The sequence below is a fragment of the Megalobrama amblycephala genome, linkage group LG1 (assembly GCF_018812025.1).
Source record: "Megalobrama amblycephala isolate DHTTF-2021 linkage group LG1, ASM1881202v1, whole genome shotgun sequence".
In the NCBI taxonomy this organism is placed as follows: domain Eukaryota; kingdom Metazoa; phylum Chordata; class Actinopteri; order Cypriniformes; family Xenocyprididae; genus Megalobrama; species Megalobrama amblycephala.
Window position 1 is genome coordinate 1,816,749 of NC_063044.1, and position 26,295 is coordinate 1,843,043.

General features: G+C 35.5%; 2 protein-coding genes across 9 annotated transcripts in view; one reads left to right on the top strand and one right to left on the bottom strand.

Moving 5' to 3' along the window:
• The window catches only part of rfx1a (regulatory factor X, 1a (influences HLA class II expression)), a 31,537-nt gene extending 11,219 nt beyond the window's left edge, over window positions 1-20,318 (bottom strand). The window contains exons 1-10 of one of the 8 annotated variants that reach the window (XM_048158170.1): window positions 20,061-20,318; window positions 16,442-16,795; window positions 14,282-14,391; window positions 10,938-11,033; window positions 7,685-8,023; window positions 5,885-5,982; window positions 4,397-4,844; window positions 1,859-2,058; window positions 558-677; window positions 337-470 (exon numbers count right to left, since the gene is read on the bottom strand). In XM_048158170.1, the coding sequence (XP_048014127.1) occupies window positions 337-470; window positions 558-677; window positions 1,859-2,058; window positions 4,397-4,844; window positions 5,885-5,982; window positions 7,685-8,023; window positions 10,938-11,033; window positions 14,282-14,391; window positions 16,442-16,781 (1,885 nt within the window). In that variant the 5' untranslated portion in view covers window positions 16,782-16,795; window positions 20,061-20,318. Of the gene's footprint in view, window positions 1-336; window positions 471-557; window positions 678-1,858; window positions 2,059-4,396; window positions 4,845-5,884; window positions 5,983-7,684; window positions 8,024-10,937; window positions 11,034-14,281; window positions 14,392-16,441; window positions 16,796-20,060 lie in introns of those variants that run through there. The other 7 variants (XM_048158229.1, XM_048158312.1, XM_048158382.1 and 4 more) reach the window with 7 other exon arrangements.
• Window positions 20,319-23,810: 3,492 nt separating this feature from the next.
• On the top strand, window positions 23,811-25,290 carry rln3a (relaxin 3a). The gene is made up of 2 exons (XM_048161562.1): window positions 23,811-23,973; window positions 24,741-25,290. Exons 1-2 carry the CDS (start codon window positions 23,811-23,813, stop codon window positions 25,031-25,033), a joined length of 456 nt encoding a protein of 151 aa, XP_048017519.1. The 3' UTR covers window positions 25,034-25,290.
• Window positions 25,291-26,295: the final 1,005 nt, after the last annotated feature.

A 26,295-nucleotide genomic window follows, 5' to 3' on the forward strand; every position in this document is an offset into this window, starting at 1 on the left:
GAATCCGTTTATGAGAACGATTCAAACATCAAGTTATATTTAATTACTGTGATCATGATTAAAAGCAGATGTGGGATATTCCTTGCTTGATATATTGAACAATGCTCCCACAATGACGTATATAAAATATAATATTATCATTAGCTTTAAGTATAAATTACGATGGACAAATGTTATATGATCTTATCATTTGTTTGGCAAGTATATGATTAGCTACCAAAAAGAGAGGAATATTTAAGATGTTCATTGTGTTCATTCGCATTAGTGTTTCCTCTAGAGCATGCATTCTGGGTTACACTTCTGCCTTTTAAGGCTTACATTGATGTCATGGCTCACCTAGAAACTGCTGGTACTGCTGGACCTGGGTGCTGATGTCCGATAGACCCGAGCTCTGCTGCTGCTGCTGTTGCTGTCCAGATCCTGACGACATCCCGTTAGTGATTCCCTCCACCTTCTGTACCGGCTTCAACCTGCAGGGATACAGAATCAGACGGACTGAGAAACACAGGAACCAGAGAGACTGAGAGCAAGAAATGACAGAGAGGATGTGTGTCCACCTCTGTTTCTGGGAGAAGGGTTGCTGCCTCATGGCCAGGTGCTGCTGGTCCTCCATCAGTCGGAGCAGAGATGAGCTCGCTTTGATCCGCAGTCCATAGTAGTGATATTTGGAATTCCCTCTGGAACAAACACACCAAAGCTTCAGTGCACCTGCATGACCTGAACCATAGGATTACAGAGGCTTCTAACCACATATGTGTGCATGACTCACAAACACATACACTACCATTTAATGAATACATTAAAAACTAGGAGTATATTATATTATATTATATTGTTCAAAAGTTTGGGGTTGGATTTTTAACGTTTTTGAAAGTCTGAAAGTTCTGCTCACCAAGGCTATATTTATTTGATCAAAAATACAGTAAAAACACTAATATTGTGAAATATTTTTACAATTTAAAAGAACTGTTTTCTATTTGAATATATTTTAAATTGTAATTTATTCCTGTGATGGCAAAGATTCATTTTCAGCATCATTACTCCAGTCTTCAGTGTCACATGATCCTTCAGAAATCATTCTAATATGTTGATTTGTTGCTCAAAAAATATTTTCTTATAATGTTGAAAACAGGTTTGCTTCTTAATATCTTTGTGCAAATGTGATACTTTTTTTTTTATTTGATGAATAGAACATTTATTTGAAATGGATGTAAATAAATGTCTTTACTGTCACTTTTGATTTAATGTGTCCTTGCAGAATAAAAGTATCAATTTCTTTCAAGAAAAAAAAAAAAAAAAAAAAAAAAAACATCTATCTAGCCACAATCATTTACTGTGACTTAATGTTTGAGCGAATCATTCTTCTGAACTGATTCTTTTCATCTAATTTGAATATACAGTCAAACCAAAAATTATTTAGACATTTTTTATATATTTTTGTTATATTTTTACTAGTGGGTAGAGGACACTATAGTTCATTTATGTAAGTGAGGATAACAAAATAAAGTAAACTGTGACATATTATACCCAAAAATTCTTCATATAGCGGACAACCAGTAAAATTTATACAAATTTGGAGCCAAAAATTATCCAGAAACGTTGACCTGACCATGTTTTGCTTAAGTGTTATCTGACATTATTAAGATTATTTTTTTTCTCTCTGAGATATTTTATTACCATTTTTTTTAAACTATAGTGAATAAACTGTATTAATGAATGAAATGTTCAAGGTGTCTGAATAAATTTTGGTTTGACTGTATAGATAATGAAAAAGTCTATTTCACTTGAGTTTGAACAAACTGATAAACTAAAACAAATTGGGCTCTAACAAACAGATGTCATGTGACCTTTCTCTCACCGTGTGCCGAGGCGTCTGGTCCTCAACCCCATGAACACCGAGCGGATGAGTTTTCCGAAGGATGCCGCGTTGACAGGTTCCAGCTTTTGCTCCTGACAGTGCAGCAGGTAGTGGCAGTAGAGAGTGGAGCGGGGCAAACTCACCCCTTCTGCTGTCTCATAATTATCCAACAACCACTGCACCTGAGGGCCAGAGGACAGCTGCCGGGATAAGACACACACACAGCCATACACACACTCAGACAGAGAGCCCAGGCTAAAGGATGTCCTAAGATACACGCAAACAGCTAAAATGCAAATATGTGAGTACGCATTTGCATGCAGACACTGCTCATGCATATGCACTGTAATAATGCATTCATGCAGAGTTTATGTTACATCATTTAAAGTCAACAGAAAGCAGCATTCACTAAACCATTTTAGCTCATTTTAAAGTGAAACAAAATATTCAAACAAAAACAACGTAGAATTTAATTATTCATGAATTGATTGGATAAGAAACAGTTGTTCTGGACCTGAATGTGAGTTTGCAGTGGATTTTAATTTCATGTTGACTTTAAATAAACAACAAATGGCATTATTTAGCCATGTCTATTACAAATATTGTTATTCTGTCAGCTTCATGAAAACATACAGTGCTGTGAATATGTCTTTGTCTGAATTTTTGATTTTGTGCACATTTTACAGGGGACCTATAATGCCCCTTTTCACAATATGTAATATAAGTCTCTGGTGTCCCCAGAATGTGTCTGTGAAGTTTCAGCTCAAAATACCCCACAGATCATTTATTATAGCTTGTCAAATTTGCCCCTATATTTGAGTGTGAGCAAAAACACGCCATTTTTGAGTGTGTCCCTTTAATTGAAAATGAGCTGCTGCTCCCGGCCCGCTTTCCAGAAGAGGGTGGAGCTTTAACAGCTCGCGCTTTGGATACTCAACAACAACAAAGCCGGAGAATCTCACGCAGCCAAAATGACGATTGTCAGTAACGGTGTTCAACCTTCAAACCGGAGTCGGACACTGATGTAGAGACTCAGGAATAAGTTACAACTTTTAGAATGCAACTGGACGTTTCTGAACGGTTAGTGGATAAATTTATGTAGTTGCTGTGGAGATGATTCAACTCATCGACTAGCATGTGCCATCATGTTAATCTTTTGTGCAAAACCCATAAGGACGCCCACTATACATAGCGTACCCTACCTGTTTGCCAAACAAAGCCATACACACCAGGCTGTGAAAGACCTAATATTTTTCCAAAATGTCACTCGGACCGAAACGCTCCCTTTTTAGCAATCGAGCTTGCCAGGGTCAACTCGCAGGCTTTCCAAGCTAACGCGACTCTAAATAGTGTTCTGTGCTCATCTGTGCAGCCAACAACAGAACAGTTAGCATGCTTTGTTCAAACTTTTGCCATGGTCTTAGAACTGCTACACCGTTTTCATTTGCGAAAACAAAATGATGTGGCCATGGGTGGAAATGTGCAGATTAATGGGTGGTAATATTATAATGAGAATAAGCTGCTCGTTTTTTCACATGCTTGCAGAGAAAGCCTTGCCAAAAAAAAGTTACTGGGTTGTCCTTTTTCAAATTTTCTAGGTTGGTAGATGCACCAGGGACCTGATTATAGCACTTAAACAAAGAAAGAGTCTGATTTTCATGACATCTCCCTTTTTAATATATTGTGATAGTATATAGTATGTGGGCAAAATAGAAACAAAGTTTTGGTGTGTCTTTCCTTTACGTGGTGTTCAAGGTTTCACTTATGCAATAATTCAAGTTTGAAGAAGTATGCTGATAGATGAAGCAAAAGCGGAACTGATGATCCTTGTGTCACATGACCCTTCAGAAATCATTATGATGATTTGATGCTTTCTTCTTATTGTCAATGATGAAAACAGTTGTGCTGCTTAATATTTTTGTGGAAACAATGATACATTTGTAAATCTGATACAAATATGCAAAAATACAGAAAATCAGACAGGGGGCAAACACTTTTTCACAGCACTGTATGCCTCTCGACAACTGTTTTTGCGTGCCGTGGCATACAAGACGAGTATGCGATGAAACGTTAAATCAATGGAATGCCTCAATCCTTAACTGAAAGAATTTTCTAATAGAGTGTGCAGCAAATTTGGAAGGCTGCTGTATATACATGAACATGTTGAACAGGACCACTCAGAGCCATCTGTCTCTCATGGATAATATGAATATGGTTATGACTGAATTTGAATGTTTTCTGTGATGAACACGACAGCACAGTGAAAGCCTTAGCAAGCAGCACTGATGAGAAACATGTCAACTGGACATGTGTTGTCATTTAATAGCATGCTTTTTCTGAAAGGGAAACAAAAGTCAGTCTGATGACTTTATTTAAATAAAACTGAATTTGGATTTGGAAGGATCACTGTGCTATCTGACATGTGGAACTGAGCAATGAGATCGCCATGCGCTTAAATTCGTTTGGGTGGCGGGAAGAGGAGGGAATCTGTGAGTGGCGATGAGTGACGATTAAGCCCCGCCCCTGCTGTCATCATACCTTTTTGTCTGCCGACGGCACGCTATTGTCCTCGCCTTCGTTTATACTCACGGTGGTCGGAGAGGCACGGGTGGGGTGCGGATAACCGTGACCGTTTCCACTGTTGCCGGTCCCGCTGCCGGCCAGCATATAACCGCCCTGAATCACGTAGCTCCCGCTGCTACCGTTAGCATCGCTCCCGGAATCTCCAGAACCGTTGGCTGCTGTCCCCGTGGCTGCCACTACAGCTGTGACTCCGCCCCCAGCCACCGTTGTGGGATTGGCCACGATCTGCCCTGTCCCCGCCACAAACATGGACACCCCAGGGGACCCTGTTGTCACAGAGACGGTGAGAGGGGTGCCGGGGGACGTGGCCTCAGAACCGGAGGCGGGGGTTGTCTCATAGTACTGTCCAGCAGTGGTCTGGGTATACAGAGGGGTCTCTGTGTAGGGGAAACTGCTGGAACGACTGAGAGAAAATGACAAGGGTCAGGATTCAGAATTTTAATCAAACATAACTTTTATTACCTTTCATTTTCACACTTTGTGGACATAATACAAAATGGTCTTGTTCTATGTTTAAAACTGTTTATATTTAACCCGGGGTTAGTAATTAATAGTGGGTACTCGGATTTTGAGATTTCAAACTGTACATAGGTAAAAACCTGTTAATATTTGCATATTTAAATTATTTAAAACATTGTTTGGGCAAGTGCAGCACATGATAGGCACAAAGTAACTGCTATATTAATAATTTTACATATTTAAAATTAAAATTGATTACTTAATATTTTATATTGTCTTAAGTCTTCTGAAATATACTACAAAAACAAAAAACATATTCTACCATTCAATAGTTTGGGGTTGGTAAGATTATTTTTTGTTTGTTTTTGAAAAAAAAAAAAAAAAATCTAATGCTTTCTTATTTTCTAAGGCATTTATTTGATCATATGCAGAAAAACTGAAATATCCCAAATTATTTGTTTATTTTAATATATTTTAAAATGCCTTTTATTCTTGTGATGCAAAGCTGAATTTTCAGCAGCCATTACTCTAGTCTTTAGTGTCACACAATCATACTAATATGCTAATTTGGTGCTTAATTTTTGATGAAGAGTGCGTTCATAAGAACAGCATTTATTTGAAATAAATGCTGTTATTTGCTCTTTTGTAACATTATAAACTTTGTTTTGTTTTTGTGCACAAAAAGTATTCTTGTCGCTTCATAATATTAAGGTTGAGCCACCAATGTCTTTACTACTTTTAAGGGCCTTGAAAGTGGTTATGACGTTGCTTTCTATAGGGCTGTCAGAAAGCTCATAGATTTAATCAAAAATATCTTAATTTGTGTTGAACGATGATGAACAAAGGTCTTACAGGTTTGGAACGACATGAGGGTGAGTAATTAATGACTAACCCTTTGTCTCAGGAAGTATGTTTAGTGTGAAAAGCCCTGTAGCTGATTCAGCACAGTTACTGGGGCAAGCGGGGGTTTCCATCACTACTCACATGGTACTGGTGGTGTAGTTAGCATCTCCTCCTTCCACATACTGCACCTGGTTAGTATACACGTGCTGGACTGGCACCTGTTGGAGCTGCTGTTGTACCTGTGGCACACATACACCAATACACAAACTGAGAAGGCACAATCGACACCATCAGAGTTCTGCAATAAACTTGTTTATTTAAAAAAAAAAAAGCCTGCAGCCACATTCAGTTTACTAAATCAGTGTTTCCCAACCTTTTAGTCTGATGTACCCCTCAAAAAACAATGCTAAAGTTCAAGTACTCATGCTCAGCAGCAAATTAAAAGCTTTTTTATTAATATGTTAAAAAAATAGATTACATTTTATTTCTTTTAAATATATTTTATACACTAGGGGTGTAACGGTTCTCTGTAAAAAAAAAAAAAAAAAACACTCAAGAAGACGCAAAAGAGAACCTGTGAACACTATAAGATTTGTGCGTGCAATCATCTGAAGCATGCACATGGAAAGCCGTGTCTCAGACAGCGCACAAATACTCTTGCACATTCTCTTGCGCTTGAACAGACAAAATCATACAAAACTTATGTCAATATGCCCGTCTTGGTGAATATCCTAGCAAACACAGCAGGATATGTCTTAAGTGAACATAAACAGTCGAGACAATGCTTCTGTATCAGTATTAATGGATCTGTGCATTATGTCTTAAAGTGACAGTGGCCTAATATTCCTGCTGTCTGTTTTTAATGTTAATCAAACTACAAAAGACAAGGAAATCGCTCTCTGCTCTTTACTGAATAGCTTTTGTAACTTTAATAAAGGTTCATCTTTATTTAATCTAAACAGTGAAGATTATATGCAATGTTATTTTAAATTTGATTACTTTATTCAGTTTCTGTACCTGAAAAGTACCTAACAAAAACCTGAAAAGCACTGTTTATTTTATTTGTGCTTGTAGTTTTATTATTTGTTCTTATTTTCTTTATTTTTATTTGACAGTAGTCCTTTTTCCCCTAAACATAGTGCGTACCGAACCATACCAAAACTGTGACCCTAAAACTGTGAGAAAAACTCGAACCGTGAGTAATTTGAACCGTTACACCCCTAATCTACACTAGAGTTCAAACGTTTGGGGTCAGTAAGATTTTTATTTATTTATTATTAAAAGAATACTACAAAGATGCATTAAATTGATCAAAAGTTACAGTAAAGACATTTATAATGTTACAAAATACAAAATGCTGTTCTTTTGAACTTTCTAGGAATCATACAAAATATCAATGTTTGCATAAAAATATTAAGAAGAAGAACGGTTTTCAACATTGATAATAATAAGAAATGTTTCTTGAGCAGCAAATCATCATTTCTGAAGGATCATGTGACACAGTGAAGACTGGAGTAATAATGCTGAAAAGTCAGCTTCCATTTTTAAATATATTCAAAAAGAAAACACTTATTTTAAATTGTAATAATATTTCACAATATTGCTATTTTTACTGTATTTTTGAGCAAACAAATGCAAAGGAGACTTTCAAAAATATTCAAAAACATAAATTAAAAAAAAAAAAAAACATTAAAAATGTTTTTACAGACCCCAAAGATTTGAACAATAATATATATAGTAAATATTTTTTTTTTATTTTGTTAAATTAATTAAAATTATTTAATTTATGCTTTATAATTTTAACAAAGTAAAATAGTCAATGTATCCTGTGAAGTACATGGACCCCTGGTTGGAAATCACTGCACTAACTGATCTAACACAATCTCTCAATGACTGACCACAGATTCACCTACATACTGTGGTTTAACCTAAGTCACCTACGCTATGAGCAGAGGGCATCTCATAGAGGAAAGACTGCACATCTGGCACAGCAGCAGAGTTGTAGGAGACCCTGTCTGTCTCCCAGCCCACAGACATGACAGGTAGGGAGAAGGTGACTGGTGAATAAGCGACAGGTAGAGATGGGGGGAAACAAGATGAGCAATCCAGCAAACCTCCATTAACAGCTGCGTAAGATAAACTCTCTCCAAACGGGTTAGTGCATTTCTCTAGTAGTACTACTGCTGCTGCCCTATGCTCCATCCAGTCTCCTATCTGTCTCTGTCTCTTCAATTCACTCTCTCTCTGTGCATCACTTCCTCTCTGTCTGAGAAAAGGGTTCTGAAAGCAACCATCAGAGGGTTAGACGACTGCCTGCTTAGAGAATTTTGCATTAAAGGAATGGTTAAACCTATGGTTAAACTATTTCTTTAATGCGATACATTCAAGGTGGCATGATTATGAACTTTAGATGAAATGCACATGAAATTCATTTTACATTGGTCAAAGGTTAAACTTGGAGCCATGTTTCCATACACTTATTTTTATGTGAATTTTGGAATACAGCATAAAAAAGCTGGATGAATGACCCTCTACAATGCGAGTAAATCAGTCGCATATGCGACCAAATTTCACGTCTTTTATTAGCCACTAGCTAGTAAACTGTATGATTTCAGTCGCCTGCAATTGAGTTAGAGGCAAAAAAATAGGTTTAGAGCAGATATAATTTCATTGCCTGCTGAGCTTTAGACACCATCTCTTGGCTGAGTCATCTCTCAACTTGAGGGAAAGAGAGAACACGATCGGTCCTGTGTTGTCATGAAAGTTTATCATTTGCACGTGTTTTAAGCCTTGCCAATTTAAACATTCGAGAGCAGGAAGACACAAAAGATAACTCGCTCACACCGCGTGAGAAGTTTTGAAAGCCGCGTCTGACAGCACGTGAATACTGAATTGTGCTCTCTTTCATGATTTGCGCTTGAACAGACAATTTCACACAAAATTATGTCAAAATGCCCATCTTAGCGAGTATCCTATAGTAAACCTAGTCAGGGGCATATTCTTCGTACCTCGCTTAATACATCTGAGATGATTTGACAGATGCCAGATCTTCTAATCGTGATAACTGAACTCTGGCTAATTTGGTTCTTCAAACGATTTTGCAGATTGGATTAAAATATCTGGATTAAGTTGTCTAAGATTACTGCGTGTTCTCGTGTTCCATGAAAAGGGCAGATGTATCGATTCACGAAACCACGATCAGCAATGCAGCGATTGGCTGGAGTCAAGACGGCAACATAATGACATCATAGAATGAGAAAAGACACCTGACGAAAAACTTGACGAATTTCTAGACATTTATAAAGGAAACAGCCAAGCGAATAAATGACAGAAGAACAACATAAATGTTATAATAGATAAATGAAATGTGCACTATTTTTTTTTTTTACATGATTACCCAATTATTTAGGCTATATTCACAATTTCTAGTAATTGTACAGGCAATTTTTTATTTCAATGTTGTAATTAGCAACTAATTTACCTTTGAAGCATATTTGACAGCATTAATTAAAGTTTCTTAAGGGTCAAGATCAAGTTATCTGCATCTCCTGCGCTTCATCAAGCCACTCCCATAATATCTGTCGCAGTTCAAATTCACAAATGCAAGTACAGCATAGACATCTGTACATCATGTGTGTAAGACTCCAATAAAAATTATTACGTAATTATTTCCTCACGAATGAATCTCTCAAAGAGTAAAACTGTCGGTGTCTATATTATGACACTACACGGCATTATAGTATTATTTGCAAATTTATATTTAAATCATATTGTCCCTGGTTTACATTAGGGTACTCTTGTGGGAAAGTAGCAGTGGCTGGGACAGACTTTAAGCATCACCTCCGCTTAAAAAGATGCAATCTAATCCTGTTTACATGAAATAAGCCTGCTCCCGAGCAGGTTTGAGCTTACGGACCTGTTGCTATGACAGCAAGTCCAGGATGAGCGTCGAAGAACCGAACAATCCAAGATCATGCCAAATCGCCATCAGTCAAATCCAGCTAAGTGAGTTAGCGACGTACGAAGAATATGCCCCAGGTCTTAAGTGAATGTAAACAGTTGAGAAAGTAAACAGGTGTGTAACACTATATTGGATCAGTGCATTTGTCTTAAAGTGACAGCAGCCTAATATTCCTGCTGCTGTCTGTGTTTTTAATGTTAATCAAACAACAGATTCACTGCAAAAAAAAAAAACACTTAGTGCTCTTGACTAAATAACTTTTGTAACTTTATTAAGGATTCATCTATATTTAATTTATACAGTGAAGATTATGCAGTGCTATTTTACATTTCATTACTTCAATTTCTGTACCTCATCTACATCTAATTATTGTTAGATTTACTTAAAAAAAAATCAAAGGCACTGTTCATTGGCATCTTTTCTATTGTGTTTGTGCTACTGCTTGTTTGATTATTTGACCTTATTTTATTACAGACTGTTTACATGACTTTAATAGTGTTTGAAATGTAAATATTGTTTTATATTTATGTAGAATTCTTTCATTTGCATTGTTCATGCATTCCATGTAAAAAGTCTGGTGAGTAAAATAAAAAATTTACTAGCCAATGGCGCCTCAATTTTCAGTGTGTCTGTAGAAAGTTGATGAAAACGGCAATTCTAAAAATGCACATAAAATACCGAGGTGTATATTTTTATATTTTAAATGATAAGAAGATGCAAATAAACAATGGAAACACATTTACCAAATAAATCCCTGAATGCGCAACAAAACACTGACTTTGTTTTGACTTTGCCTCAACAGTGGCTGTGATTGGATAACTGGACTAATCAATGGATCAGTTTCATCACACAGCATCAAGGTTTGATTGGTTTGATCATTTTGAAATGCATGAGCCAAAGCCTGTCTTCAGAATGATCTGGTTCGATTCCCTCTCAGAAGCATCTCACACGATTGCTCTCACCAGGCCTCTGAACGCAAGGTAACATGACAGCATTTATGGAATTTTGTCTGTGCACTTTGAGACGCAAGTCATTTATAAGATAAAAGAGCCACAGTGGCTAACCCGATTGCAGTAACTTCCAATCTGTGCCAATTTCCCAGGAAGTAATGATGCTTTATTTACAGTTAAATTCACAACTTTGGATGGAAACATAGCTAGTGGCATAAACCTGACAGCAAAGCCAGTCTTTACTGACATAATAACACACATTTATATGAAAGAGACAGCTCACCTCCTGTGTCAGGTGCACAGACTGTAGGCTGGTGACATTCAGCTGGGGGCTCGGCTCAGTTTTTGTTGTCTGGGATGTGGCTTGAACTACTGATCTCTGTTAATAGATTACAGGGGGAAATGAAAAACATTAGCTCGATGAACAAGCTAATGTGAGAATGACAAACCACAGTCTATTACAGTATATCTAATCTGAGGCATGGTTTACATGCTTTTTCTCACTAAAAAGCTTTTCCTCTGAAGAAATGAATAGTGCGGTGTTTAAAACTTGACTTCAGACTTCAGTCATATCAGTGGCCTAATAAAAGCTGATTTATTTGGGGCAGAGATGTTTAGATCACATGTTAACCTGAATACTACTCACATTACCCCATTTATAAGAACCTTCTCTCTATGGAATAAATCATGACTAACTGTGAATTGGGTATTCCTATATTGACAGCGGTAAATGTAAATTTACTGTAATGCATTATAATGTAACTTTAGCTTCATCCACGATGGTAAGTGTCAGTATAATGTCGAAGACCACTGTTGTGCAATACAGAGGAACACAAACACAATATTACTAAATAAACCCTAGCTATACCCAAGCTACGGCCCTGATACCAATCATAAACTTTTGAACAGTAGTTTGTTAAAGGGTTAGTTCACCGAAAAATGAATTACTCACTGTCATTAATTACTCACCCTCATGTCGTTCCACACCCGTAAGACCTTCGTTCATCTTCAGATTCACAACATAAATTAACATATTTTTGATGAAATCCGAGAAATCCGTTTTCTTTATCTCCAATAGAAAGCAATGAAATTATCACATTCAAGGTCCAGAAAAGTAGTAAAGACATCGTTAAAATAGTCAATGTGATTACAGTGGTTTAAACTTAAGCGACAAGAACCCTTTTTTTGCGCAAAAACGACTAAATGACAACAATTTATTCAACAATTTCGCATTAGTTGTGGTGCTCAAGTGAACAGCGTCAGCCAATACTGAGCCGGCGTTTGGACATAAACACGCAAGTACTGCACTGCGTAGGAAACTGACGAAGAGGTAGAGACGAAATTGTTGAATAAAGTCGTTATTTTTGTTTTGTTTTTGCACACAAAAAGTATTCTTGTCACTTCATAACAGGTTGAACCACATTTTAACGATGTCTTTACTACCTCTCTGGTCCATGAATGTGGTAATTTCATTTCATTCTATGGAAGATAAAAAAAACCTCTCTGATTTAATCAAAAATATCTTAATCTGTGTTCTGAAGATGAACGAAGGCCTTACGGGTGTGGAACGACATGAGGGTGAGTAATTAATGACAGAAATTTCATTTTTGGGTGATTTAACACTTTAACACACTACTGTTCTATTCTATTTTTTAACAAATTAAAAAATAGAATATTCATTTTGAATAGTTTATTAAAAATACATTCACAGTAATGCATTTTGCAGTGGAAGCCCATTTGGTGATTAACCAGGAACATTCATTTAAATCGTAATCTAAATCTTATATTGCATAAAGAACTCACAATATTCTGGTGAAAATGTGAAAACAGCAAATTAGCTCTAAGGGCCAAAAATGCACTGTAGAGTTATCTAAAGTTTATCTAGCCATGTGCATATTTAACCAAATCATTGGGAGATTCCAGCAGTACTGTGAAACTACCAAGTGGTCTTTTTATTGTACACTTTTAAAATGGACTTTATTTTTTGAGAGCAGTGGTTTCCTCTGTGGTGGTGACCTCCATTGAACACTAGTGTTGTTTAGAAAACAGCGAAATCCCTCCAGCCTTTTTATTAGAACTGCTGTTCTACAAAACTCAAACAGACTCAAACAACAAGCTGTGCTGAATTTTTCTCCATCTGTGGACTGATTGAGGCCCAGGTGTTCAGAAATCTTCTCCCAGCTTTTTAAGCCTCAACAACACTTCTTCTGATCTGATGAAATCTAATTTAATTAGACCATATTCAGTAAAAAGAAAACCACAGTTCTGTATTTTTTGTATATTATAATATAGGTCAAAACTACCTAAATTATAATGCATTCTTTAGAACACTTTAATTTATGTTTAATTCAATGTCCCATTCAAGACATTCACATGCTTAAATACATGAATTTGATCACTTTAATAGTTTTATTTGTGTATAGATATTGAAAAAAAAGAAAAAAAAAAAAAACATTAATAGGACTGCATTGACATTTTTTTGTCATCATGACCATCATAATCACATTTTGAGGAGACAGATAATTCCAAAGGGCTTCTATACACTTTTGTCAGTCTGTATATCTATCTACACTTCTGTTCAAAAGTTTGAGGTCATTAAAATTTTTTAGAACGTTTCTGAAAGAAGCAGCTCTCAGCAGTCACTTTCGATCAATTGAATGCATCCTTGCCGAATAAAAGTATTAAAAAGTATTAACTTTTTGAACAGTAGTGTATATATTCAATTATTTTTCACTCTAAAAAAGTAATTCAGGGGACCTGTTACCACAACATTAATAAATGCATGGTTGCAAGTTAAAATTGAAACAATAAAATAATTTATTGTTTTAATTAAACTTTTTAAGCTGCAAATATTATTTTGTTGAGTTCTCTTGACATAATAATGTTGATCGTTACATCAAATTAATATAATCTGTAATTTAAACTCAAATTTCTGCGTAAATTTTTTTTAAAATTAAGTAGTATTAACGTAATGAAATTGTCTTGATAACTTCGGAAATTAGGCAGTGGATTTCTAGTTCCCAGCATGCTTTGCATAGGACTGGATAAGAAGAATAAATGTTGAAATTAAGTGTTATTTTATGCATTTTTAGTGAAAGGAAAGACCTGTTAGTGTTTAATGCTGTTATGTTTAACATTTAAAAGAGTTTCTGTAATGTTGAAGTTTTTGTGGTTACCATTATACTCTATAAGCAATGACTGCACTAATGCTAGTGACAAATAATATCTTACTTGTTAATGTATATTAAATAAGTTGTGTTAGCATGTGCTATGATAGCTGTTGATTTGAACTAAAATAGATAAGATTAATTGATCCCAGGGCTGCAACTCTGGTAGTTGGAGCGACTTAATTTTTTTGAGTAATCAACTTAACAATTTGTGTTTATGTTACAAATTATTAAGTTCCACTAACTCAATGTAGCTTGTTGGTGGAACGTAAATTCACTCAAAGTTGTCATAACTCAAAACAATTGATGCTGTTGCATTAATTTTTTGTTGCTGTTGTTGATTTAACACTTGAAGCCATTGCAGTGCACTCCAAAGTTGTGCTTGTTTAGGTGAGTGGTGGTGTGGGTGGCTTTACTGTGTATGTGGATGCACAGGGCTGCTGTTTAAGGTTTGTGTTACCTGTTGTGCGGTCTGAACCTGCTGCACCACCTGTGTAGGAACTCCAGTCTGGACTACAGCAGCAGGAGGACTAGAATCTGACACAGAGTCACTGGAATGAAGAGAACCCTCTACAGGAAAAGAAGAAAAGAGAAAACTGCTAAGGATAGGAGGGGAACAATTGAGAAAAATAAACAAGTATATTAATTTTAAAATAACATAACATACATTTATGCATTTGACAGATGCTTTAACACAAAGCAACTTGGCACACATTTTATTAAGTTCATGACATGCTATATTTGAGCTACAGTAATGATATTAAAGGGTTAGTTCACCCAAAAATGAAAATTCTATCATTAATCACTCACCCTCATGTCTTTCAAAACCCATTAGACCCTCGTTCATCTTTGGAACACAAATTAAGATATTTTTTATGAAATCCGAGAGCTTTCTGATCTCCCTATACGCAGCATCATTATAACAAATTTCAAGGGCCAGAAAGGTAAAAAAGACATTGTTAAAATAGTCCATGTGTCTGTAGTGGTTCAACCTTAATGTTTTGAAGCAACAAGAATACTTTTTGTGCGCATTCTGATGTAGAACCCGGAAGAGCTGAAAGTAAACAGCATAGGAGAATGACAGAAGATATTGTTGATAATGTTTTTGTGCACAAAAAGTATTCTCGTCACTTTATAAAGTTAAGGTTGAACCACAGTAGTCATGTCTTTAGTACCTTTCTGGTATAATCAACACTTTCTGAAAGTGTTGATTATATTGCTGTCTATGGACGAGTCATGTACCTCTCAGATTTCATCAAAAATATCTTAATTTGTGTTCTGAAGATGAACGAAGGTCTTACGGTTGTAGAACGACATGAGGGTGAGTAATTAATGACAGAATTTTCATTTTTGGGTGAACTAACCCTTTAATTTGATTCAAAAAGCGAAACAACTTTAACAAAGATTAATCTATTTCTAATTTATACAGTGAACACTATAGTGTTATTTTACATTTAGACCAGTTAGACCTTACTTTATTTGTAACTCTGTTATATTGCATGTATCTGTGCTTGTAATTAGTGTATTTGTTCTTATTTTTTACTGACCCCCCCCTTCCCCCAATCATTTATTTTTTTCTTGCTGATATGAAAAATGATCCAATCCGTGACCCAAAAATCATAATATGATTCAAAATCAGAAGACTCCAACATTAATTGTCTATGTTATTCTGTCAACCTTCAGTCAACGAGCCTGTCCAAATACCCACACTTGCGGTCCTTCCACTTGACCATTTGTCTACTTGTCTATTGGCCAAGTGTTCAAGTGGGTGTGAAGACCACACATGTGAGTTCAACTTTTGATTACCCAATGGGAAACACTTACAGTGTTGTAAAAATTCAAGTGTTTACAGAGCTTTATTATGATTTTCAATACTTGGCATTTTAAAATAAACTTCTGAATGTCTGTTCAGTAGTCCCTATGATGACACAATTTAGCAATTGCTTCTAATTAAGTGAAGCAGTTGCAAAAGTTGTACAAAATACAAATAGTCCTCTTTGCACCAATAAAATGTGCAAAGCTATATTTTTTTTACTACCAAATTGTATGTAATATCTAATTACAGTGGAATGTTTTCATCGACATCTTGCGATTTTGGGGGCACATGAGTTCCTGAACATGATGCGATACGCTTAGCTTCGAAAAGCTCTGAGGCAGTATTCGAGATAATGTGGGTTTAGTGTGCATTACCAGTTTTGAAGAACTGGAACAGTCTTGCGCACTTACTTCCTGTTGCGTGTACGCTCTCTCAAGTGGCCTAAACCGCAAGTGTGGGTATTTGGACAGGCCCAACATCTCTGGTATTATTTTGCAAAAAATCACTTGACTTAAATATTTCTTTGTGTATAATGGTTATATGGTGTAGTAATTAAATAGACAAAATTTATATATGCAAATCTAAAGATAAAAAAATGCCTCCTCACTAAATATGCCTAGCCAAATCAAAAATATAAAAAATAGATATTGTCTGAACAGAAGCAGCTTCATAAACATCATATCTGATGGAAGAACACATCTATTACCAAAATGATATCCCATTATAAGCATCTTTTAAAAAAACATTCCCACATATGTTTTTTATCTCATGTCATTCATTCTTAGATTGTTCATTTACTCTTACCTGTAACTGTGACAACAATGTACTGTGGTGTATTCTGAGCATTGCTGGACTGAGTAGGTGAGCTCTGAATCTCAGCTGTGACATATTGAGTCTGAGTGGGCGGGGCTTGTGCAGGTGGTGCCTGGACGATTGCCTGGCTCTTCTGTGCTTGTGAAGGAGGGGGCGTGGTCTGGCCGGTGGACGGGGCCGCTGAAGGTGTGGCCCCTGTAGTCTGAAGTTCAGCCAGGAATTGTTGGGGAGCTGCCGTGACGGTGGCAGCCTGCCCTGATGTGGGAGTCACACCTCCTCCCTGAGGCTGCGAGGTCTGCTGCAGCTCTCTCACATAAGCTGGAGTTGCCATTGGGTTCCCCTGGACTGAGTGCAATAAAAGGGGAAATGAATTACAGGCTCACATGATAATATGTAATGGATAATATACATCATGTGTAATAAGAGACATGTAATACATGTCAGCCTCAAATAACCGGATAAGTGGTCATTATACAGCATTGCTATTGAAGTTGGTCATTATCAGGGGATTAACAGAGTGCATTAGTGCCCGCAAGTTTTTTCCATGAAGTATTTGAAAATCTGAAAAAAAGACGAAAGGTAAAAGACTGTGTTCTTAACAAACTAAAAAGAACTACAATCCCATGAAGCATTGCAAACAACATAATCAATGAGATTATGTTGGAGATGGAAGAATCAAAGATAGTGAAATATACTCCATAAATATTATTCATTCAAGATTATTGTTGATTATATCTATAGAAACATATATATATATATATATATATATATATATATATATATATATATATATATATATATATATATACACACACACACACACAAATATTTGAGTATTTTGAGAGCATAGGAAGACCGACACGTCATTCAATGTGTTTAATGGGAGGGGGCGGAGCTAAAGGGCTCTTTAGGTGCAATTTGCTCATGGCGATTCTCAGATTGGTGGAATTTTCTGTACAGCATCATGGGTAATGTAATTTTTCACCACGATTATTTAAAAAAGTTGAAATAATGCAAACTGATGGCTTCAACAGAAACATATTCCATCAATTAACAACCTCTGAGCTCTGTCTTTAATGGTTGACAAGTTATAAAAATTAAAACGTTAAAAATCATTTTCCCTATGGAGAATGAACTCCATTTATTTTCTCCACAAGGAAACTGATTTTGAATAACAATTTATAATCCCTTAAAGACAGACCTACTGTGAGCTATGAGGTTGTTAACCCATGGTTTGCTTCTGCTAAAGCCGTTAGCCGGCATTATTTCAGCTTATTTTTAAAATAATCGTTTAAGAGCGGAATTCCTCATGAAAAACTACATTAACCATGATGCTGTACAGAAAATTAAGGTGCGTTGAAACCATGTCATAATTACCGCAATTACGTGATTTCAACTTGTAAAAAGCGTTCACGTCCTCGTAGAGCTCGTAATTACAGCTTGTAAGATGGGAATTGTTTGAGAGCTCCTACTTGTACCACGTGACCGCTGAAACAACCTGACTGCTGCAGAAATAGGCTTGATTGTGGTACCATAGAAACGCATGATTCCCAGTCTGAGGACGTGAACAGCTCTGAATAAAAGTCACGTGTTGTCAACTTGAGACAACAGTATTTACGACATAGCATGAATGCAGCATTACACCAATCAGAGTCGAAAAAAGCAACAAATGCCAAAATAGCTCTTTAGCTTCGCCCAAACTTAAAATATTATTATTGTATTGTTTTTATACACATATTCAATGTTCATAAATGAGTTATACACTTCTCCATCATTTTTAACTGTTCGCAATGCTTTATGGGATTGTAGTTCTTTGTAGTCTAAGTACACAGTCTTGTACCTTTTGTCTTTTTGTCCGATTTTGTATCACAACTTGTAGTGTTGTGATTCATCTTGTAGCTGATTGGCTTGGTTCATGTCTTATGACTCTTTAATGAAGACTATTTTAAAATCCCAATTGAAAAAATGAATGCTGCTGAAAGGGGGGGGGGGAACTAATGCACTCTAATGACCTTGGAACATTGTGAATGACCAATCAGAATCAAGCATTTCAGAGAGCTGTGTAATAAACACAACATAATAGAAAATTACATTTAAATGTAGTTGTGTAAAATTTCATCCATTCACAAGGTAAAAACTGCCAATAGTGCAGGATGAGTTATTCGCTGATGTTAAAGGCTAATGCTTGCCGTTGATAACAACAGTATTAAAGTTAGTTGGCTTTTTATCATTATCACTAATCACTTTCACTAAATACCGCCTTGGCACAACCACGCGGTTACAGGAAAGCCCTAAAGACTACAACCATTGTTGGGCCAGCAAAAAGAAGAGGAGGGAAGGTTGGGCAGAGCCTTTGGTGTCCTATTACCAGTAACCTGATCACAGCCTGCAAATGAATGAGGGCACACAGCATTGTCAAGAACACAAAGTGGGACTTGGAAACTAAAAAATGAAAATATAATTTAAAATAAAGTGTATTTCTACAATGAAAATAACCATCTTTGGTCTTAGATCTTTAAAACTACAAACTCATTGTTAGTAAAACATTAAAGTTTCCAGAATTTGTCACACATATCTTCAAATGTCATCTGCTTCATCACTGTTACTTTAATTTCTCAAATTCACCATTCAATTATGCAATAATCCTCAAATCAAGCCTGTATACATCTGGTTTCCTTTGTATTATTATGTATGTTATGTATTCTTATTCTTCTTAAAAACGTATTTTGTTTCGTTATGCATCACACTTGGTTCATGAAAGGCTCTACATAAACAAAAATATACTATTATAATAATGACACGTAATAAATATGTATTGTAATAAAATAAAAATGTAATTTACATAAATGAACAAGTATTGATATCATCAATAAGACCATGCAAGTCTGTTCTTCTGCAATATACGCATATGCAACCCCTTATAATAATTAAAATCAATAGAAGTGTCAATAAATAAAACATATTTACTGTAATCACAAAGTAAACACGAAGTAATTGCAGAAACATTTCATATATAATGCAGAAAATAATTACATTTTTCTTTACGTGCCAACATTATCTGCGCAACCAAATGTCCTGGTTTGCATGAAGACATTTTTGCATATTATTTACAACGCAGGGAATGTTGTTTCGCCACATTATCACATATGGTTTCATATCCAATAATCATCCAGTGGTCAGTAAGGTTAAGAACAGGAGGGTCTCCGGTTTATCCAGCAATAACTGCAGGTTTGTCAGCGTGCTCGTCGGTGTAACTATGCCAACAGCGTTTATAACACCTGGCTCCATAGCAACGCTAGCCGAATGCTATGGATGGGTGGCTATCCAGCAATGTGTATGGAGACTCACGTATTATTGCAAACAACACCCGCCATTTTGTACAACCTATCTAGTATATCGTCATAACAACGAGCAGCTTTTGGTGAGGCTGTTGGTCATGTCTAGCGTTTGTGAGACGCGTCTGTCTAGCGCGCGACTCGATCGCTCAGCAATCCCTGCCACCAATAATGATTACTGGACATCGATAGACGCTAAGAATATCATCATCCTCGCACCTGCTTCTGTTTTCAACATAGTGTGACTTCATATGAAATATAAAAAACGGAATCACCTCTTATTCCGAGCGACTTTTCCAGCGGTACTTTTGATTTAATGCTTTTTTCAATGAATCGGGTTGTTGTTGTTGTTGATTCTCGTTGCTGGGTTCTTGTCACCACGACTACCGTGGCTATGGCGCTTCGTCCTCACCCAGGCAACTGTTGCTACCCACTCGCTGTGTTCCCGCCCCCTTTCTTCGCTCTGATTGGTCCAAGTACAATAACTATAACGCCGCGTCTTCTTATTTGTGGAATTAGGGAGCCAACGCGACATACAGCACCTGGTTCGTCTGAAGTGTGTCAATCATTCGCGCCTCGCGCTTTTTATGAGCTGATCTGGAATCAGTCGCGTTGATTCGATTACGTTCACTATTACAGCGCAACTGATAGAAAGCTGATCTGAATCTACGTTGTATACGAGCTGTTAACAAACGCTCATATATAATAAATGTATATAACTTTGATAACAATAACAAAAAAAAAAAAAAAAAAAATTAAACACTTTTACTGCATTTGACCTGAATAAAACATGCCTTAAAATATGTGATAATAAAAATACATCACCTATACATTTTTACTTTTTAATTTAATTATTTATTTAAATATATTTACTTATTATTTAATTACATTCAATGTGTATTCAAGTAATTTTTTGTATGAATTGCATATATTGTGAACAATTTAATAGATCTGGGGGGGAAAAAACTAAAATGAGTGTCAATCATGAACATGATGTACTTTAAATTTTATGCTTCGATATTTTTGTGGTTTCTATTTTATGTGAAAAAATCGCTTCTCAAAGTTTTATTACTTTATTGTACAACAAAGCTCCAGATTTCTGCTCTGGGGCCGGTTGCATAAACCACTTAGACTAGTCTTAAAAGTTAAGACACTAATGTTTTTCTTGAAGAGTGGTCCTAACTTTTTAAAGTCCGTTACATAAAAAGGTAGATTGGTGTAATTTGAATTAGAAAAATAACATTGATTACCCCTTGGTTAACTGCAAGTTGGTCAAACTAGTTCTTAAGACACAGTCTTAATATAGTGACTAAGTTTATGCAACTGCTGGTCTCATTATATATCCAGGCAAATGCCCTTTGCCATACATTCTATATATATTCTTGGAAAGGTCCTTTTACATTCTTCAGCTTGGAATAGAATTTTCCATACATGTAAACACATTTCTCAGCAAACCTAGCAACACATGCATAAGGCCTTGTACTCTCCTGTATTCTGCAACCTTAACACACACATGTGAAGGCTTTTCATATGATTATAATTGTGAATTGAGACATACTATATTATGCTCTATTTACCATAACAAAATATTCTACAATATAAGAATTAAAATAATACATGCTATATTTAAATAGTTGTATAAACCAAAAACCAAGTCCATGGCCGCCATGCTTGCAGGCAAGGATGTAAACGTCAAACATTATGGTTAATGTCTCTCGAAATGTCACGCTGTTGTCATTGTTATCGTCGCATTCATTAAAAATTCATTATTCCGTTGTCATTTTGGATATTGGCGACCTTTGTCCGTGTGTATACAAAGATTACCATGTGCAATGGACTGTGTTATCACACTTTGAAAATGCCATGCTCGCTACATCTCTTTGTCTCTTAAACTTTAACCTCACAGTCATCACACCTTCTGAAAAAAAGGAAAAATAAATTATGCATAGTAGTGCAAAGAAGGTAAATCAAGCATTCGGGTGAACTCAGGACAGATGTTTGAGAGGTTTGTTGTTACTTTCGTAAGTGATCAGACTTGCAGTTTTTACCTAGTGGATGATAAAACAGGTGCAGTTGTGCACAAACTGATCAACAATGCACAAACTGATCAAATGTGTGTCTTGAATGCTATATACGTCACTTTGGATTAAAGTGTCTGTCTGTGAAATGCATAAAAATGTAAATTTTAAAAAAAATGTCCTGCAATAAATTAAATGGAAAAACTGATATAGACGTCTTAAAGAACAAAAACTGTTACATACACACAGTTCTGGGTAGTAACTGATTATATGTAATCTTGATTATGTAATCAGATTACAAAATTAAATACTTGTAATTAGATTATATTAATTTTAAAATGCTCAATTCAGATTAAAATGACTTTTTTTAAGGATTGCATGATTACATATTATAAACACAAATTATTCATTTTCCCTATTTTGCATTTCTTTTTACATTGACATGCAGGTAAACAAATAAAATATATATTTTCTTAGTAAGTGTGATTTTATTGTGTGTTTTTTTTAAAGATTATTTACATTTTTATGATTTATTTATTTAAGATTTTCACCAACTCACAAACTCCTAAAGCACTTCATGTGGTAGAATGTACTATACTTTCTTTTTCTTTGTATTTTTATCTTATTCAATCTATATGCGATACACAAGTTAGGTCAAAAGTAATCTAAAAGTAATCAAATAGTAGTCAGATTACATTACCTAAAATGTGACCCTGGTCCACAAAACCAGTCATAAGTGTCAACTTATGCTCAACAAGGCTGCATTTATTTGATCAAAAATACAGTAAAAACAGTAATATTGACAAATATTAATTTATAACTTTTTTCAATTTGAAAATATTTTAAAATGTAATGTTAAAATGTAATGATCCTTCAGAAATCATTCTAATATGATGATTTGCTGCTAAATTATTATCATAATTATTATTGGTGATCAATTAATATAATTATAAAATACTATATATATCATATATAATATATGATATATACTGTATTATATAATATTAATATTATAAGTATATATAATTATTACTGGTGCTCAATTATTAATTATGGTTCTTATTATCATCAATGTAAAAAAATATTTTTGCTGCTTACTATTTTTGTGGGAACCATAATACATTTTTCCCAGGATTCTTTGACAAATGTGACCCTGGACCACAAAACCAGCCACAAGGGTCAATGTTTGGCCATCTGAATAAATAAGCTTTCCATTGATGTATGGTTTGTTAGGATAGGGCAATATTTGGCCGAGATACAACTATTTGAATATCTGGAATCTGAGGGTACAAAATATTAAGAAAATTGCCTTTAAGGTTGTTCAAATGAAGTCCTTAGCAATGCATATCCACTCACAAAAATACATTTTTATATGTTTATGGTATGAAAATGACAAAATATCTTCATGGAACATGATCTTTACTTAATATCCTAATGATTTTTGGCATAAAAGAAAAATTGATCATTTTGACCCATACAATGTATTGTTGGCTATTGCTACAAATATGCCCGTGTGACTTCTGACTGGTTTTGTGGTCCAGGCTCACATATGTATAATCAAAAAGATTACATTACTAACTAAAATTTCCATTATGAAATTTGTAATCAGTAATGGACTACAATTTGCAAGTAATTTACCCACAACTGCACGCAGCAATAACTTGACATGAGTCGTATTGCAAACATGATTCATTAATTTAAATGGAGGAAGAGTGTTCCACATCACAGTACGCCTTTGCATCCTTTATAATTACACAATCACCCTTCCTGTTCTTGCTTTTGTTTCCAGAAAGGTCTCTGACTTTATCGTACTGGGTTATCTGTGACTCCTACCTGACTCCTGGGGGTGGTGGGGGAGGTGGGGGTTGCCCCTCGCCTCTTTATAAGCAAGAACAGATACTCGGGAAAAATCATCAAAAAAGCATCTGGTTCCAAACCCAAGGGAGCACAGCAGGAACCCAGCTTCTGAACATCAACCGCTGCCATCAGTGAATATCTTCTCTCAGCATGATGTGGAAAACCACAGCGCTCGCAGTGTGTCTGCTGCTGGCTGGAGTAAAGGCACTGGACGGCCCCTCATATGGAGTGAAATTATGTGGCCGGGAGTTCATCCGCGCAGTCATCTTCACCTGCGGAGGCTCTCGATGGAAACGCTCCTTAACAAACACAGGTTAGTATTAAAAACAGAACAGGAGTCTTAAAACAATATTACAAATACACTACCAGTCAAACATTTTGATATACCTACTTTTTCGTTGTTTTTACTATGTTTTACAATAGCAGAGTAATCAAAATTATGAAAATAATACAAATATTAGTATGGGAATTATGTACTCAACCATTCAAAAGTTTGGGGTCAGTACAATTTTTTGAAAGACAGAAATTTATTATTCCGCAAGGATGCATTACATTGACCAAATCTGACGGTAAAGACATTTATAATGTTACAAAAGATTTCTATTTTAAATAAATGCAGTTCTTTTGAACTTTCATATTCATCAAAGAATCCTGAAAAAAATATTAAGCAACACAACTGTTTTCAATATTGATAATAATAATAATAAGAAGAAATGTTTCTTGAGCATCAAATCCTCATATCAGAATGATTTCTGAAGGATCATGTGACACTGAAGACTGGATGCTGAAAATACAGCTTTGACATCACAAGAATAAATTACATTTCAAAATATAGTCAAATACAAAACTGTAGGAAATTGTAATAATATTTCACAATATTACTGTTTTCACTGTCATTTTTAAGCATAAGAGACTTCTTTCAAAATACTAAAAAAAATCTTACCAACTTACCATCAAAAAAAGTCTCACTGAGATTCATTGAGATGCATTCAAACTTCTGACTTGTACATACATGAATAATAGTGTTCCATCTTTTGTTTTACAACTATTAGATTAATCAGCATCTCTTATGTTCCTCAGATGAAATACTGGACTTATTCAACACGTATGACAATAATGCTGCAGATACCTCTGTGCTGTACGCCGGTGCAGCAACATCCTCCCAGCATGCATCTGACTCAAATCTTCCATCACTGGCACAAGGTGAACAGGAAGGTGGCGTGTTCAGCAGGCCTGCACGTGCTCTCATTTCAGAGGAGGTGCTTGAAGCGTTGCGCACCGTTGACAGAAAGGGCCGCGATGTGGTGGTGGGACTGTCCAACGCCTGCTGCAAGTGGGGCTGCAGCAAAGGAGAAATCAGCTCCCTTTGCTAAGACTAACCTTCTCTATGGCATGAGTGAATATGTGTGCGTGTGTCTCTTTTGAATGTTTCTGTCTCTGTTCATTGTGCTTGAGGAACCTAAATTGTTTGCATTGAGCTCTCATGTTGCAGTTAATTTAAATAGTGATTTTACATTGCTAGATGTTGTAATGTAATAAGTTCATTTTTGTATTCCATTCAGTGTGTTCAGTTTTTAATCTTTACCCAGGATATATTTCAATCTTGAATAAAGATGATTATTTGCATTAATCGTTAATGAATCAGTTTGTGCTGAAATATGAACAAATGCACAGTGTGTTTGCATTGCAAGCTTTTAGTTCTATGAACTTGGAAACAAGTTTAAGGATTCGAATATATATGTAAAATATACAGATATTTAATCAAATTTTAACTGTAGATGGTCTTTGGAAAATTCTGAAATCATGTTGGATAATGTGGATGATCAGGATAATATCAGAGATGAAAGGGGAGACATACCAAATGCTAAAAAATTATGATTCTAACAAAATTTGTAATAAAATGTATTAAATTAGGGGGAATAAAATACAACAGAGAAGTGCTTTCACTAGTCGCAGACTTTTGGACCCCACTGTGTATCTTTAGGCAGTTTATTGTCAACTCTATGCAAAAGGGGAAGCTAAAAATTCGGTTATAATGGACAATTTCCTAAAGACCACACTTACAGGATGTGGGAATTATGACTAATAATGAATTGACCAATCAAACGGTTACACTTTATTTTACAGTGCCGTAGTTACATTGTAATTACTCAAATAAGTACTGAGTACTATTAATTAACTACATGTACTTACTATAGAGTTACAGTTAGGGTTGGGGTTTGGTTTAGGGTTAGTTACTTGTAAGTATGCATAATTTACTGTTATTACTATAGTAATTACATGTAGTAATGTGTAACTACGGCACTGTAAAATAAAGTGTTATCATCAAATTTTGCAAATCTGCTCAGTAAAATAAGTAAAGTGTAGTAAAGGTCCTACCTTAAAGAGCTTTTTCTGCATCTGACTTAAAAATTATGTTCATTGTTGGAGTCTGACCCAGTGTAATGTGGATCCATTCTTACTAAATAATATATTTGACTTGAATAAAAACCAGTTAACTTATAAGTTATCATGTGAAGCACATTTTTAGGTTACCTGATACACAATTTTATACAATGTAAGTTCAGTTTGGGGCGTGGTCTCAGAAACTAAACAAGAGGTTTTCCTTTTTGCTAAGTAAAAGTTCATTTCACTG

What these genes read in the sequence shown, in the direction of transcription:
- rln3a (XM_048161562.1), top strand. Translation starts at nt 23,811, where the DNA reads ATGATGTGGAAAACCACAGCGCTCGCAGTGTGTCTGCTGCTGGCTGGA. An exon ending in ACGCTCCTTAACAAACACAG is followed by an intron (nt 23,974 to 24,740) that starts GTTAGTATTAAA and finishes TATGTTCCTCAG; the next exon opens with ATGAAATACTGGACTTATTC.